The 17488-nt window shown below is 41.9% G+C and overlaps 1 protein-coding gene across 1 annotated transcript; it reads left to right on the top strand.

Moving 5' to 3' along the window:
* Nucleotides 1–1376: 1376 nt before the first annotated feature.
* On the top strand, nucleotides 1377–17181 carry LOC306745231 (B-cell receptor CD22; the record flags this gene model as incomplete). The annotated part of the gene is made up of 23 exons (XM_079227985.1): nucleotides 1377–1425; nucleotides 2220–2318; nucleotides 2505–2616; nucleotides 2702–2847; nucleotides 2930–3050; nucleotides 3139–3275; nucleotides 3649–3771; nucleotides 4066–4212; nucleotides 4734–4839; nucleotides 5181–5344; nucleotides 5746–5895; nucleotides 6065–6196; nucleotides 7050–7131; nucleotides 7294–7342; nucleotides 7633–7671; nucleotides 7792–7925; nucleotides 11936–12057; nucleotides 12365–12637; nucleotides 13528–13800; nucleotides 14236–14508; nucleotides 15613–15900; nucleotides 16020–16089; nucleotides 17103–17181. 23 exons carry the CDS (start codon nucleotides 1377–1379, stop codon nucleotides 17179–17181), a joined length of 3168 nt encoding a protein of 1055 aa, XP_079084111.1.
* Between the last annotated feature and the right edge of the window lie 307 nt (nucleotides 17182–17488).

The following is a 17488-nucleotide window of genomic DNA, read 5'->3' as shown; positions in this document are numbered from 1 at the left end:
TCAAAGCTGGGGTAAGTAGGCAATTGGCCGAATCGTGACGCTAAACTGACATCCATTGGCCAAGTTGCGGCAGGGTGGGATGTTAAAGTCATTGAGACTCATCAGGCTAAGTGGACACAGTTGACTGAGAGGTCTCGAACCTCCTCACGTCTGGTTGTGGGCAGTTTTCTGTGCCAACAGTTCTCAATTAGAGCAGTGGATGAGAAGACATCTGGGCTGCCGAGTCTATGTCGGCTTGACTGTCTATGTCGGCTTGACTCATGTATATTAATGCACGCCAACAGGCCTGAACTCATTTTTTACAAATGAACCTACATGTTTGTCTTTTCAACAATCACTCAATCACGATGGCCAAAGTTTGCTCCAATATCGTGACAAAGTCGGAGTGAAGACTGACTTGCTTTTACAGTGCAATACCTTTGTTTCACTCGATTTTTGTACAGTATGTCCATTGATTAGGATGGATATTTAGTTGCGGCTGTTCTCATCAAGATTGTATATGAAGATTGGGTCAAATAACGATTGAAAGGTTTTTGGTTGTTTTCTTTACAGTCAACAACCGTTTTGACTCCTCAAGCTCTCATCAGCATCTTTTCCAGTTACAGTAGGCAGCGGGTTTAAGCAAAAGCTCTGACAAACCAGCTCCATACTACCTGTCCAGCGTAAAGAATAAGCAACTTTTAGCGTTTAGACCCATATATTTTACTCTAAAATCAATATGTATGCAAGCGTTGTGTTGACAGCTTTTAATTTTTTTTTATTGCTTGAAATTAATCTAAATTTTGTGAAAAAGACTTGCAGAGAGGTCTTTGAGTTTTATCACCACCGCAAAGTTGCTAGGAAACCAGTGTAAACGCAATAAAGTCCAGCTACTTAATAGTCTGGTAATGACATTCAGTCAAAAGAGACAATTGTGAAAGTGACGTGGTCACCAGGATGTCACACTTTCACAATAACACAAAGTAGGAAACCAGAGTCGGTGACCTATAAAGACTGTTTCAGAGGGAGAAGTGGAAAGAATAAATTTAAAAAAAGAATCACTGGCAAGTATAAAAGATGGAACATAGGAAGGTAGTTGAGGCTACTTCCTCTTCCTCTTCCTCGTCCTCCTCCTTCTGCCCCTTCCCCTCCTCCTCCCTTCTCCTATCACCCGCTTCTGATCACCATGCAACTCTCACCGCTCGAAGAGCTCACCTCCATCACGGTTGGAGTCGTACACATCGCTCAAACCCTGTTCTGCCTGACTGAGGATACTTTAAGTGGGTTAGTGCGTTGCATTTAATCAGCGGGATGGTGTTTTTCCTGGTAAATGTTTTGCTCACCTCCCTGTGCTTCTTTCCTTCTCCGGTGACATTACAGAGCTTGTGTCAGCGGAGATGTTGGCAGGTGCGCTGGTTCTGGGCACCATCCTTACAGCTTTACCAGGTAAGAGCAAAACACAAAAATATATGAGAAACAACAGCTCTTTTTTACAGCACAAGGTGTCAAACTCAGCAGCGTTTTAATGAGTATGTTCTTATAATTTAAGGGAATTAGAGATGAACTGCCACGCTTCATAATAAACAGATATTTGTATTGTATTCCAGATATGTCATAAATGTGTCACACATGCTTTAAAACAAGTGACAACAGTTGAGAAATGAATGACTGACTTATAGGATCCATTTATGCACATAAGGTCCTACAGCCAGGTGCCCTTGCCTTTACGCTCAAGTTATTTATAAGTATTGATTGCCTTTTGTGCAAGGTAGTCAGCCAGGCCGGCAGTTAGCAGCACAGGATGACACCACAGCTGCACATCAATGCTCATTTCCTCTGCTTCAAATTGTATGTGTCACTCTCTGAGCGGATCAGAGCTGCGGTTTGACAAGTTTCTCTCCGAGGAGCCACAACGAAGGAAAACTTCTACTTGTGGGTAGTTGAAATTTACACCCCTTTCAGTCTTCAAGCATGTATTCCATAAACCTTCGGTTGCCTATTTTATATGGCAAGCGTCTTTTTGTGGATGTGACAGCCAGTACATGCTCATATGTTTGGAACCGTGAACTGGTCCTTCATAAAAACACTAAAGCTCTTCATCCATCTGCCCCGTTGTGCTTTGCAGTAGTATTTAGATGTGCATAGTGTGTGTCCATTTTAGTCCTTTTAAACTGTGCATGTGTGTATGAACTTGTAGTATTTGGGTTTCTTTGTGTGTGTGTTTTTTAATTGCCCTGCAGGTATTCAGAGCAGGTGGAGCGTGTCATTTTCTAGGAGGGAGATCTGTGTGTGGGCAGGAACAACCGTCACTCTGCCCTGCCGTTATGACTACCCATCAGGTATCAAATCCATGTACAAACCTCTATTACTTTTTAATTTTTTGTGAATTATTAAAGCCATGAAATTAACTGGATGCTAAATGTGTCCAAGTTCCAACTAAGGTGAGCTCAAAAACTTAAAGCCTTATTATGTTTTGCTACTTTTTCTTTTCCTTGCATTTTTGGTGGTCTTCTTTGACTTCACAGGTCACACTGTGAAGCGGGTCATGTGGTTCCGTGTGTCTGCAGAAGGCCACAGGGAGTTCACTCACCACACTGACCCCAACGAGATCAGCCTGTCGTACCGCGGACGCACCCGGTAGGAGAAACGATTTTTAAAGAGCGGTACATTTGTAAATGTGAAATATTGCACAAATGTATGAGAAATGAATCGTGGCTTCCAGCTACATCGGAGGCAGCTACTCCAGCTGTTCAGTCCAGATACGGGTTGTCAAGCTGAGCGATGCAGGCCAGTACCACTTCAGGTTTGAGACGGACCAACCACTGGGGAGATGGACCTCCCCGACCACCATCACTCTGGATGTAACAGGTAGGTTCATAAGAACAAACGCTGCACTGGACTCATCCAGCCACAGCTTCTGTGCATGTGTGAATGTCCATTTGTATTTCAGACCTCCAGGTCCAGGTGCATCCAGCAAGGCCCGCCAACATGTTTGGCTTCGGAGAGACTGTGTTTGTAGGCTGCCAGGCCAGAGGATGTGCTGCTCCAGGGAGGAGCCTTGCGCTGTACAGGTGTGTTATGTAGCCATTGTTGTATTCGTCCCCTAGACTAGAGGGTGGATCACATATATACACCGTGGATATGATGCTCTGCACACAGGAACGGACTGAACCTCGGCTCCTATGAGAAATGGATGATCATCAACCGCTTTGACCAGCAGCATGCTGGAGCGTACACCTGTCGACCAATCCCACCGCAGAACGTACAGTCACCAGCCCTCTCGCTGACTCTGGGATGTGAGTAATCTCAATCAAGACAGTTTTCACAATACCTGCTCATTTCTGCACATGCTTTCAGAGGGTACATCTGGAACCATTTGGAACCGAGTATTGTTTTAATTTTGAGACACAACTCAGCAAAACAAGTAGAACTTGTATTTTAACAATTTCTGCTGTGGCATCAATTATCAGAGACTGTAAACACCTGTATTTGGCCTTGATGAATGTTAAATTATTGAAATGCATTTACTAGTGCAATACTGTAAACTGCACTTACATTTTGCATTATCTCATCTCTAAATCCCATTTGTTTCTGTCCTCTTTGTCCCCGTTTCTTTAATCACATATCCCTCTTGTCTCTCCCTCCTGTCTTCACTCTCCTCCCGTCCAGACGGTCCCAGCTTCACATCCATAGCAGTCTTCCCCATGGGGGAGGTTTCAGAGGGGGGGTCGGTCACTCTTACGTGCAGTAGTGACGCAGCACCGCCTGTTGAGAGCTATGCATGGTTCAAAGGTACAGGACAGCATGTTACCGCATACGCGTGTCCACCAATACACAACACACAATGGCAGGACAGGGTACACATTCACTGGCTGTGTCGTGGATGTGAGCTAACTGGTTATGTGCCCTGCACTTGGACCTTAAATGATTTGTCGAAGCAGAATAGGATCAAATCTTCCTTAGCCACTAATGAAGAGCTGAAGTTTTGGAAGTTTCTTCTGGGATTGCAGGACCTTTGCAGAAATATATATTTCATAGTCTCGAGATTATGCTCCTAATGTACCTTTGTCTCTATCTGCTGTCCAGACATGGAGAGTGGCAGCATCCCCGACAGTTTTAGGCCTCAGCTCCGCCTGTCCCACCTCAAATACACAGACAGAGGAGAGTACTTCTGTGTAGCACGCAACGCACTGGGAACAGACCGCTCCAAACCACTTCTACTCAATGTCACGTGTAAGTTTTCACGCAATCTTTGACCCATTTCAAACTGTTGTGCAGGTAAAAACTACATACTTAGATCACTTAGAATTGAGTTTAAAAGACCTTTGTAAACCCATATTAGGTCTGATTGTGTGTGTATCCGAGGTTAGACTGAGTTAAACTGATTGGGCAATAACTCTATTTTACACTCTAATGGGAATCATCGATCGTATGGATTCAGTAGGAAATGATAGAAACTAAAACTGCTGATTTTTCATACTTTTACTTTCGTTTCTAATAATATTCATTTAAATGCAGTAGAGCTGAAGTGATTCATCAATCAATTGATTCGTCAGTTGATAGAAGTTTAATCTGCAATAATGTTGGAGTCAATTTTTCACTACTACTTTCCTTCATACCTAAAACTAAAACTTGTCATTCCACATTCTTCTTTGAGAAGCTGCTGTCTCTTAAAGGGACCATTGGTGTCAAATAAAAACATGATCATGATCATGACAGTAAAGGTGCTGCTGTTTTTCTCTTTGCCTGTTTAGACTCTCCGAAGAACACGCGTGTGCTGCTGAGTCCTCAAGCTGACATCAGAGAAGGCTCCTATGTGAACATGAGCTGCGTCAGCCACGCCCACCCTCCTGCCAGCAGGTATGACGAATACTTATCCAGGTTTATTAATTTCATTAATACATGATGGTGATCTTGTTGTTTGTTTTTTTATGTCTTTATCATCATTATCATGATTTTTGCATTTGGCATCTTTTTTTCTTAACTTTTTTTAAAATTCAGACTTTCACTTTTCTTCAAGGTGTTGTAAATAAGGACTGTGTAATATGTGCAAAACCCTTTTCAATATGTATAAATACTCACTTGTGTAAAATCCAAAGTTATATATTATAAGGAAAGGTCCAAATATCATTATTGCATATTGCCCAGTCCTATAATCATTTTCATCACCATCCTCATCTTCAACATCCTCCCTCTTGCAGGTATGCTTGGTATCGTATCCTTGGTGACCAGGTGCTGGCTAAAGGAACCTTCCAGAACCTGACGTTCCCCTCAGTGCGTGCTCACCATGCTGGTCAGTACTACTGCAAAGCGTGGAACCGGTTCGGATACCATACCTCCCCTGCTGCTACACTCACTATACTTTGTAAGTAGTGGTTTCTCTGTGTGTGTGTGTGTGTGTGTGTGTGTGTGTGTGTGTGTGTGTGTGTGTGTGTGTGTGTGTGTGTGTGTGTGTGTGTGTGTGTGTGTGTGACATGTTTGGGAGTTTTCTGGATTGCGATCATCCTTCTATCCGGGCTAGGTTTGTCTGTTATAAACATTAATCTGAGGACATGCTGCTCAGTGACAGTGTGAATGTGTCAGATGCTCTGATACCTCTCCTCTCCTCAACACTTCAATTACTGAAAGTTATAAAGTTTCTCTCCCTCTCAACGTACCCGTCTTTCCAGCCTCCTCTTCTCTGTCTCTTTGGACAACATCCATATCAAGACAAACAGCTTCCCTTACCCTCTGCATCTATCATCTATCTGTCTCTTCTCTCTCCAGATCCTCCTAAGAACACATCAGTTCTAGCTCGTCCCTCCAGTGTGGTGGATGCTGGCCGACCTTTGACCTTGACCTGCAGCAGTCAGGCTAACCCGGCGGTGGACAACTTCACATGGCACCGCTTAGCTTTGGACGGGGGCTCTGTACAATGTTAGCATCGTAAAAATGTGGTTCCACTCAAGGTTAACATTACGAAATCATCAATACCTAACTCTAAACGCCAGTAAGGTGTCATGCTCTGTTTGCCTCTGTTGGTTTGGATCCTGCAATACTATCTGAAACAGTAAGAGGATCTTCTCCCTTCCTGTGCTCCATGCAGCGTGGGGCAGCAAGTCCGGTCCCGTCTTCACCTTCTCGGAGGTCGGCCCTGGAGAGAGCGGACAGTACTACTGCGAGGCCCGGAATCGAATTGGAGCCCACAGCTCTCCTGTCCTCACTGTACGCGTCAGAGGTACATATATGATTTATGTACAAACACTTCTTTGTTTTTCGCTTGTCTGCCGGTGTTTGTTAGTACAGTTCTAGAGTGAAATATCTGCAAATCTCAGGTGGATTTCCTTGATATCTTGTCATCCCAGTCACGTTCACCAGAAGACAAAAAGTCTCCATTGACTTTCCTTCTAGTGCCACCATGAGGTTCACATTTGTAGCTTTGAGTGAACTATCTTAAAAGCTATTGGATGGATTTGCTATTCTTCTCGTGGTGTCACACTGTAAAGGCTTTTCGTGGCTCATCCTGGTCGTGTATGTTCTGAGTCATTGTGCAACGTCGTTGTCACTTTAAGAAGTATAATGGAAGAGATGAAGTGTCACTGATAAGCTTGCTGAAACACTCCTGTCTTGTTTTCACATCTATGTTTCTGATTATCTCAGACAATGACCCAGAAAAAGTTGGTTTCTCTGAAGAATGTTTGGAAATGTTTCTGTGTTTGAAAAGATGAGTGATGAAACCTCGCTGTCACTATCGCAGCATGAGGTCTTGGCTGCAGTCTTCATTGTGTACGGTTTCGGACTGTTTTTCTATGAGTCATGGTGAGTCATGTATAGCTCTCACTATGAGGAGAGAGGAGGGGTGATGAGGTGTTGTGGAAAACTACTATTTGAGTCTAGACAGCTGAAGAAATGGAGTTTGGTTTGGAAATCAGAGCTGGAAACACAAGTCTAAAGTCTAGACGCCCGCAGGATGATGCACAGCTCTTTCCCCATTCCACACTTTCTCTGCTTCTATTTTGATATCTATTGCACTTCTATTTTCATTGCTTCTTGTTTCTGGTCATGTTGATAACCTCTCTTCCCGCTGGCAGGTCGTCTTAAGGTCATTGCCTTGGCGTCAGCAGTAGGGGTGTCTGCTGGACTCATCACTCTCACAGTGGCCATAATGATCAGGTGACAGGAAGTACACTGCTATTTACCCATTGCCCATTGCTGTGCTCTTACGCATGATTTATAAAAATAAAAAAGAACCAGTTTCATGGTTTACTTGGATTACTTGTGGTATTAGTCGTCACTTGTGTATGGTTTGATAATTATGTCCCTGTGTCTTCACAGTAAGAACATGCACAGAGTAGACACGGAGTCAGGAGAAGTAGAAAACAAGGTGCAGTACTTATTGTTATCTTTAACTTGTCCTACAATTACTCAGCATCTTCAGTTTTTAAGTTGTTTAAGTTATTATTAAGCTATTATTATTAATATTATGATATTGTTCTCTGTTAAAGACTGTTCATTTAAAAATCTGTTTTTCTCTCTCGTTCTGTGTGTGTGTGTGTGTGTGTGTGTGTGTGTGTGTGTGTGTGTGTGTGTGTGTGTGTGTGTGTGTGTGTGTGTGTGTCACCTCAGCGTCCATCAGTGACAGATGAAACAATGTTCTATGAGTCAACCCAACAGACCTTTCCAGTGAAAAGGGGCAAGATGTCCGACATACCAGTGCGCGACTAAATTAGAGAACACAACTTGAGAACTTAAGGCAAAGAATGACAATACAAAACAAAATGATATCAACTTTTTGATGTGTGTATGTGTGTTTGCGTGTGTTTGTGCTCGCAGGAGGAGCCAGAGGACTCGAGTGACAGTGCCCACCCTGCCATTGTTCCTCTGATGGATGCTCCACCAATCACAGAAGTTGAAACTCACAGTCCCGCCACCAACTACTTCACTGTCCACTACTCCAAGTTGTCCAGGTACACACTGTCTATATTTTCATCATATGGTCTCTCTCTCTCTCTCTCTCTCTCTCTCTCTCTCTCTCTCTCTCTCTCTCTCTTACACCATCTGTCTGAGCTGTTGACCACTACAGCAACAATCTACTGTTTCAAGACCCGCATTATATTTTACAACCACATTGGCCCCCTTGCTTTCTTCTTCATCTTCCTGTCGTCGCCTTCTCTCTCGTCTCCTTTTGCTTCCATCTGTCTTTCCTCTGTGATATCCAACACCCTCCTCCCGTTTATGAGAGGTCAATACATTTATCATTCCAGTTTTGGACATTAAAACATTTTAATGGTTCTGGAGTTAAATGAAGACCTGTTTTTATGATCAAAGTCAGATGTCCAAATAGACTCACATGGTTGCTGTTTGTTGTTACTGTTGGTTCAGTGGGGACCAGGTGCAGGTCCACAACCTGCCACCATGTGGTGATAAAAAGGATTCCTCCAAAGTTGTTTACACTTTACTGCACCAGCCTCGCCACTGACCGGGAGACAAGAAGGCAAATCAGGTACAACACTTTACAAACCTCGAGGTACACTGAGATTCAGTGTTGTGTTTTTTTTTCTTGAAATGGTTCCTACATCACTTTATAGATTACAACCATGTACACGACTATGATCAACTCACATATGTAGGACATTACATTATTTTGGAAATGTTGTGCTCTTAAAAATAAGATTTCAAAAATACCACACAAAATGTATCTTAACAATTTACCTAATATAACGAGATTCAGTATTGCAACAACCAAAACCCTGCACGAATAACTGTCCTTTCCCATCTTCTTTCTCAGCTGAACGACAATAATACTCATGTGAACCAATCACTTTACTTCCGTTCACATTGTAGGACAGGAAATGGCTCGTAGTGAACTCTGACGATGCCTTATGCTGCTCTGGGTTGGACACGTCGTTATGGATTCTCCACCAGAACACAAGGACAACATGTGGTGCTGTCTGGAAGTCCAGCGCCTAAACTTTGTTGCATGTCTTTCCCTTTGTTTTATTCCATGCATCTTACAACTGTGTGCTGCCTGAAATAACACCATGTTGGCCATCTTGCTTATATATCCACAGTGCAGGCTAAATCTACTGCTGCTCTTTAGTTGATAGCTGACACTGAAATACACAGTGTGAGTGGTTGCAACAGCATCATTTGCATCCTCTCATCTTGAAAAGTGAAAACATTTGTAATAAAACACGATTGTCTCCAATACAAATTATGCTCTCTATAAAGAATATGCGATATTTGGCACACAACAATGTGCTAAATTGTTAAAAACGCTTATTTTGATTGCTGATGCTGCAACATTCTTATGTAGGGTAAGCAGAGCCAGCAATAATGCAAAATGACATGCTGTGGTTTGTTACACTGAATACAAATATAACTATCAAATCTTGGAGCTTGAATGTATGTTGCAATCTTTGCAGCTCACAATCAATGAACAGCGAGACTGAATAAGAAAAGGGTTGAGAATGAGGAGTGTTTCAGTCGCTTGCGTGCATACATTCAAATAAACCACACTTTTGTTAACTCAATAGCTTCTTTCATTTCTGTAAAAATGATCTGTTTTGTATGCTGAAGATGTAAAATGAGACATGGAGTTCTGATAATGAGCCATGTTTGGTTGTTTAGCGAGCATTGCGAACAACAATACGTATGATGGCAACAACATATTTTATCAAGAACATCAGCATACACACTCTTTTTATTCTGTGCTCTCAATCCACATCACATTACTAAATTGTGTATCAAATAAATAAAATAACTCTCCATCTTTTGTCTTTCCTCTGCTGTTTTTTATACTAGCGATAGTGAGATGTGTGTTGTGGAGTGTGGCTGACGAGGGAATAAGACACAGGTGAAGGGGGAAGGCCGTGCGAGCTGATTAGGGAAGTGGGAACAGGTGTGTGGATGGGTGTAGCTGGCAGGCAGGTGATTGGGAACCGGTGGGAAAGTACGAGGACATCTGGTGGACGGATGGAAAATGTCATTGGTTTAATTTGTGGATTTAGAAGAGTGTCTGGAGAGGAGGGACAGAGAAGTGAGACACTTTGGTGGAAATTCCGTCAATAAGATTCAGTCTACTTATTTATTGGACTATTACTAATGTGGGCACTAACAACACTGATTGGCTCAAGAGGGAGTTGCTGCTCACCGCTACATATTGGCAATTTTGAAAGGAAGTACTGGCATCAGGGCTTCAATCCTGCTGGTTAAACCTGACAATAAGAAAAACCACGATGTACTTCAAACTTACAGACAAATCGCTTAACATCACTATCGGTAACTAAAGCTTGGACATGTTTGGTGCAATAGATGTGTCACTATCGTGTTCTTGTTGGGACATTTCCTCTCTTGGTGGTCGCACTGGAAATGTGTGGGTGGGATAATGTGCTTAAAATTATGACAACACAATAAAAAAGTTAATGATGTCATAACAATGGCAAAAGATCTGCACATTTTAGTGATAGCTCCCAACAATTGTAAATGTAATGTCTCTCAAAGATAAATTAATAATATGAATAATAATAACCTGAGGGCCATCATCAACATCCATCAAAACATCCCCTGTAGAAAGATGTGAAATCAGGAAGACTCCACCTATTTGTGGTGTTAATCCGGAACACGTGTGTTTACTCACCAGTTTGTTATCGCAACCCACCAGTGGTTTGCATCGCCGACATCGGTGCACGGTCCAGTAACACCACCATGTGGACAAGAAGAATAGATCATGTTGGCGATCTGAGACCAGCTGTTTTTGACATGTCGGCCACACAGAGAAACCTCTGTTGTACTGCGGTGACCTCTGTTTCCTGTTTGCCAGATTTGAAATGACTTCCTGAACCTCAGTCACATTTGGAGACACATGGTGAGAGAGACTGGAGGTGCTACTGCTGGACACTGGGGTACCTGTTGTGTCTCAAAAGCGTGGTGCCTTTATATCACAGTCTTACCCATCCTGTGTGTCTGTTTGTGTTTTCAGGCTCCGATCATATTATGCAAGGTCTTTCTAAGTTTCTATAATGAGGAATCCGAATGTGATGACTTTATGATATTAGGAAGGGAGGGAACACCCTGCCTGCTTCTGCTTTTCACGATTCACTTTAATATCCACAGATGTGTTCTTATGTTCTCTGCTGTAAAGACTGTGTATTAATCTGTGTCCTGTGTCCCGAGGTTGTCGGTGATGCCAACAATGCAGCGTTTGATTCTGATTATTGTGGTGGTGGTAATGATAATACCAGGTAAGGATGCACATTGTTTATTTACATTTTAAATGAATGTATTGAAAAGGGGGCAACTGCAATGAAATGATTATGCAGCTGCTGCTTTGAACTTTTAAAACAAATGAAGACCCTTCATATAAGCTAATTTAAGTATTTTATTAAATATATTGCCAAATCTATAGCTAAATTTAATTGATTGTACCTTTTTTCATTTTTTTTCAAAGGCATCTTCAGTGGTAACTGGAGGGTGACCGTCGAAGATCAGTGTGCTTTGAAAGGGACATCAGTGGTTATTAAGTGCACGTATGACTATCCATGGGGTCATATTGTCACTGCAGTCAGCTGGTCTAAAGCCCAGTATGTAGCTGGCGAGTGGAAGAAGTTTCTCCTTTCTGAACTCACTTCACCTCCAAACCACTTTACATATGTGGGCAACTACTGGAGTGACTGTAGTCTGAAGGTCAACGATGTTCAAAACATCGATGAAGGAGACTACTTTTTAACTTTTGTGACAACACTCAACAGATGGAGAAGTGAAACATCCGCTCATTTGTCCGTAAGAGGTAATTCCTCAATGCTGGATAAAGGAGACTTCCTCACAAATTTAATTTGTTGTAATAAAATTAATCCGCTTCTGTTTCCGATTTAGAACTGACCTCTGCTGTACAGCCGAGCACTGTGACAGAGGGAGACAATGTCAACCTGACCTGTGTGTCAGGTTGCCTTACACCGATAAACATTGTCTGGTTCAGAGATGGACAACTTGCACCAAATCCAGTCTTCCAGGCAGAGAGAGAGGATGCTGGGAGGTACTACTGTGCCGTCCTGGAACAACAGACGGCCAGATCTGCCTCCATGGCTCTGAATGTTCAATGTAAGTACATAATAATAATGACGCTTGAACCAAGCATTTAAAAGCTCAAGTTGTGATGCAATGATCCTGTGTCGAAGCCTAAAAGTCAGGCTTAATAATTTGATGATTTGGCTGTCTGCTGGAGATGAAAGATGACAAAAAACAAAAAAAAGTGCTTTTGGCACATCCTAAACATTAACCTCCAATTAAAAAGAAGAAATTACGAGAATAGAGATTTGCATTTTTGCTCCGTGATTTACTCACATACCCACTTTTCATTGTGATTCACTGGTATATTTGTTCACTCTGTTAATCTCCTGTCTGTCAGATGCTCCCAGTAATGTCACGTTGTCAGTGGATCCATCAGCCATCAAAGGAAGTTGGGTGACTCTCACCTGTAGCAGTGATGCCAACCCACCTGTGACCCAAAGTGGATACAGCCTGTATAAAGATGGACACTTTATAAGTTCAGGGCAGAATCACACCATCTCTGACCTCCAGCTCAGCGACAGTGGACTGTACTACTGTCAAGCCTGGAATAATATCAGCATGAGGGGCTTCGACCTGATTAACTCTACTGAGGTTCACCTTGATGTCCAGTGTAAGTGTGTTGAGGTGTCTGGTTTTAAATGTACGTGTTTGAATTTGTTACAGAAACCTGTGTTGTTGCGCTGATAAACTCCGCCTACTAGGGACCTGCAAGACACACAGGGCCAATCCCAATCTCCACCCTTACGGACTCACGGACTTTGAGGTGCGCTCCCGCGAAGTCCTTGAGGGTTTAGGGGTGTCCCATTGTCACATCGTAGAGTGCTTGAGGGCTCTCTGGCAGACCTTTTTAACCCTTTATGATCCCTTTCCGTAAATCAGCATTAGATGCTGACTTTGCCTAAGGGAATTATCCACAAATCATTGTAATGTGACGTTAAACACGCAGTTCCCAATGGAAGCATGAAGACGTAAAAAAAAGAAAAGGTAAACAAAGAGACAAGTGGGCATTCAGCCCGATAATATAATATAATACATTTACACTGCAACATTACGGATTAAACATAAAAACACAAGCAGAAAATATATATAATAATATTGTTTTTATATTCATTAAACATTTCGTTTTGACAAAAAACGAGTAAATAGATCATTTAAAATTACTTCTCATCTCGTAAGGAAGACGTTCAAATCAGTGAATAAAAAGTATAAAATAAATACACAATATTTTTGTATGTAGTCATGTGATATGTTGCAGCAAAGTGCTGTCCCATTCATATCCACACCAGTTCACGCCCTCACAGACTCTCACACTCAACCACTTAGCAGCTGACGTCAGTAAATCCCTGAGGGTTCATGGATTTGGGATTGGGCCACAGACAAGCAGAGTAACAACACACAGCAGGCCGTGCCTAAAGCAAGAGGGCCGTCACACTGACATAACCACTTTTCATTGTGATTCACTGGTATATTTGTTCACTCTGTTAATCTCCTGTCTGTCAGATGCTCCCAGTAATGTCACGTTGTCAGTGGATCCATCAGCCGTCAAAGGAAGTTGGGTGACTCTCACCTGTAGCAGTGATGCCAACCCACCTGTGACCCAAAGTGGATACAGCCTGTATAAAGATGGACACTTTATAAGTTCAGGGCAGAATCACACCATCTCTGACCTCCAGCTCAGCGACAGTGGACTGTACTACTGTCAGGCCTGGAATAATATCAGCCTGAGCGGCTTCGACCTGATTAACTCTACTGAGGTTCACCTTGATGTCCAGTGTAAGTGTGTTGAGGTGTCTGGTTTTAAATGTACGCGTTTGAATGTGTTACAGAAACCTGTGTTGTTGTGGATAGACGCTTGCCATTTAGACACACAGGTTAGTTCTCATGCTGCGTTCAAGAGGTGTCAAAATATATATATTAAAAAGTACAATACAACAGTCAGTCAAGTGACATTGTTATGCAATGATCCTGTGTCGAAGCCTAAAAGTCAGTCTAAATAATGTGATGATTTGGCTGCCAGGTGGAGATGAAAGATGACAAAAAAACAAATGTGCTTTTGGCACCTCGTAAACATTAACCTTCAATTAAAAAGAAGAAATTACGAGAATATAGATTAGTATTTTTGCTCCATGCAGTGACTTACTCACATACCCACTTTTCATTGTGATTCACTGGTATATTTGTTCACTCTGTTAATCTCCTGTCTGTCAGATGCTCCCAGTAATGTCACGTTGTCAGTGGATCCATCAGCCATCAAAGGAAGTTGGGTGACTCTCACCTGTAGCAGTGATGCCAACCCACCTGTGACCCAAAGTGGATACAGCCTGTATAAAGATGGACACTTTATAAGTTCAGGGCAGAATCACACCATCTCTGACCTCCAGCTCAGCGACAGTGGACTGTACTACTGTCAAGCCTGGAATAATATCAGCATGAGGGGCTTCGACCTGATTAACTCTACTGAGGTTCACCTTGATGTCCAGTGTAAGTGTGTTGAAGTGTCCGGTTTAAAATGTACGTGTTGTTACAGAAACCTGTGTTGTGGATAGACTCTTGCCATTTAGACACACACAAAGCAATTATTAAAAAGCACAATGTAACACACAGTCAATTGGCAGTTCAAAGCTCCAGTCTGTTGTCAGGATGTGTGAAAGGCTCAGTTTATCACCTTATGGGGGGAAATAATTTAAAGAGATGTATCTGATTTAAAATACATACTTCATGAAATACTCTTAATTTGGAGATAATGTCTGAAAAACATGTTTGACTTTTTTTGTCACAGTTGGTAGTGAAGAGAAACAGGGATTAGACTCAAATGCAGACAGCTAGAGGCATTTATCGTTTATCATAAACGACAGGCAGAAAGCACACAGCATGATGAACTGACAACAGTTCAGATGATATGTATTTGTGGAGTGTGGCTGACGAGGGAATGAGATGCAGGTGAGCGGGAACGGGAACGGTCAGGCAGAGCTGATTAGGGAAGTGGGAACAGGTGTGTGGATGGGTGTGCAGTCAGGTGATGGGGAAAGAAGGGAAAGCAGAGGACATCTGGACATGGTTTCATTTAGAGACCTAGAAATGTGAGCGGACAGGAGGGACGGAGATAGAATTCAGTCCATAAGACTGAAATATTTTGACTAGTGCATTTAATCTAATATTTATTAGAGTCTAATAAATGCACTCTATTTCTTTGGTTGCTTATCTTTCAGACCTGTTGCCCCTTAAAATGAAGCATGCGTGACCCCCTCCCCTCAGGTTATGGCCTTAGTGTGATGTTCAGCGATTATTTTGTTCCCCTATTTTAGATTGATTCATTTGAATGAATCCTAGAGATGAACATTTCCAAAGGAAATAATACAAAATTAGAGAAAGGTATGGGTGGGGAAGCCAATTCGTTTTCAGTCCTTAAATTATCATGTTAATGCCTTCAATCGTTGTGTGACCCCTCACATTTATCCCCCAGGTTGAAATACCACTGCTCCAGTAGGTTATCTTCATTTCTGGCATTCTGAGAGCCCTTTTGATTCCTCTCTCATTTTAGAATAAAAGTGTTACGATGTGCAATGTTTTCTTTACTTTTTTCAGACCGTCCAGAAAACGTTTCTATTTCAATGGACCCGCCACACTTTGTCGAGGGCAGCGGTGTGAATCTGACCTGCAGCAGTGCCTCTAACCCTGCAGCAGACCTGTACACCTGGTACAGGAGTACTGGTTCCAGTTCCAGCTCCCTGCTGCAGGTGGGATCAGGACCAGTGCTGTCTCTCCCCTCTGTGGAGGCGTCCCACACTGGCCTCTACCTCTGCCAGGCCAGGAACCAACTGGGGGGAAGCAACTCAACGGAGATGCTGCTCACCTTGAAGGAAAAGGACCATGGTTTGTATCGTATTCATCTTCTACGGCTGCTTTGTTCTTCTAGAAAACATAACCTTAATTTTGCATTAGTTTTCCAATCCGCCAACAGTAATCTAACTAGAGAGTGTGTTTCTCCGCAGGTCGCCAGTCCCTCAAAATCTTAGCTGGAGTAGGAGTCTTGGTTTTTGTGGCGGCCCTGCTTTTGTTCTGGTGAGTCACTGGATGTTTGAGTGTGACTGACTCATTTTTATTCTTAGTCTTCTCTTTTTTTTCACATGTTGTGTAATGTTGTCATGGCTCGTTTTGTGTGATATTTCCACTCTGCTGCTACTTTTAACCACAAACTTTGTGTACAGGTATATTAATCTATTGGATATGTTGATATAGTTTTTAAACTTGACGCTGTGTTTTATGTTTTAACATACTGAATAATGATCTTTAGTAAGGGATTCAAACATTAAATATCAATAGTGTCTAATCAAGAAATATATTATAGATGCATCATTCTATATATTCTGTTGTGACTGTATTTGCAAAGAGACATTATCATGAGTTGTTGTCTGATAGATTAATAAATGCCTTTAAAAAGCTATTTGTTTTTTAATACACACAATTTTTTACAGCTCATATCTAACATAGTGAGACAAATGATCCCATTGTCAGTTTGTGCAGTTTGAGCAGCAGTTTATAGGAGGAGGAAGCTGCTGGATTTCCCATCGTTTCAGAACAACTTAAAACCTAAAATGTCCCATCAAAGATTGAGAAACATTTAAGGATGTTCTGTTCTCAGTGTTCCTATCAATGATTTTTTTTTTTTTTTGTCTTGGTAGGCTAAAACGAAGGACCAGTGCAAAGAAAAAAGTGAGTACATCTAATCTATTTACCTGGCCGCTATTATAAATAAGAATTTGACCTAATGACTCACCTGGTTAAACAAGAACAATGTAATACTACTCATTAAGTCGTCTGCATTACTTAGGAAACCTTTAAAAAATGTTTTTAAAAAATGCTCTGTGCTCTAGCAAGAGACAATTATTTGAAGCAGTGAGATAGCTCAATTGTCCATGGGGTGTTGCCATTAAATTACATGTTCTTTCGAACCGGAACTTTTGAACCAAAGTTCCCAATGTTTGCCAACAGTGCAAAAATAACGAGAAGTAAAGGGATCAGTCAACAGAAAACTTGATCTTACTTTTGTTGTGACTCGTCTCCTCTCCACGCAGGCTCCCAGGTCACATGAAGATAAGGTTACCTACTCAAGGGGACCATTACACCCAGAAACCCCAGTTCTCTTCACATTGACAACTCCTGGTAGGTTTACGGTCCAAACATTGACCTGATCACAGTGCACCTTATTCAACTCACTGACGGTCAAGTTCATATGTAGCGTTTATTCAGCTGTTACTGTACAGTTGTATATAATGTTAAAAAAAAGAACACTTCAAGACCTTTGACCTTCACAGAAAAACATTTAAATGTCCCATTATTATTGATAACTACAACCTAACTGACCAAAGAAATGTAAAAACAAAACAAAACGTTCACATTCTCTCAGTGAAATAATTTGGGATTAGTGCACTTTTTTATCTCTGTTTTAATTTGTCCCAAT

This window comes from Taurulus bubalis, assembly GCF_910589615.1.
Source record: "Taurulus bubalis genome assembly, chromosome: 12".
Lineage (NCBI taxonomy): Eukaryota > Metazoa > Chordata > Actinopteri > Perciformes > Cottidae > Taurulus > Taurulus bubalis.
Note: the sequence above shows the minus strand (reverse complement) of the source record. Positions and strands in the feature narration are given on the sequence as shown.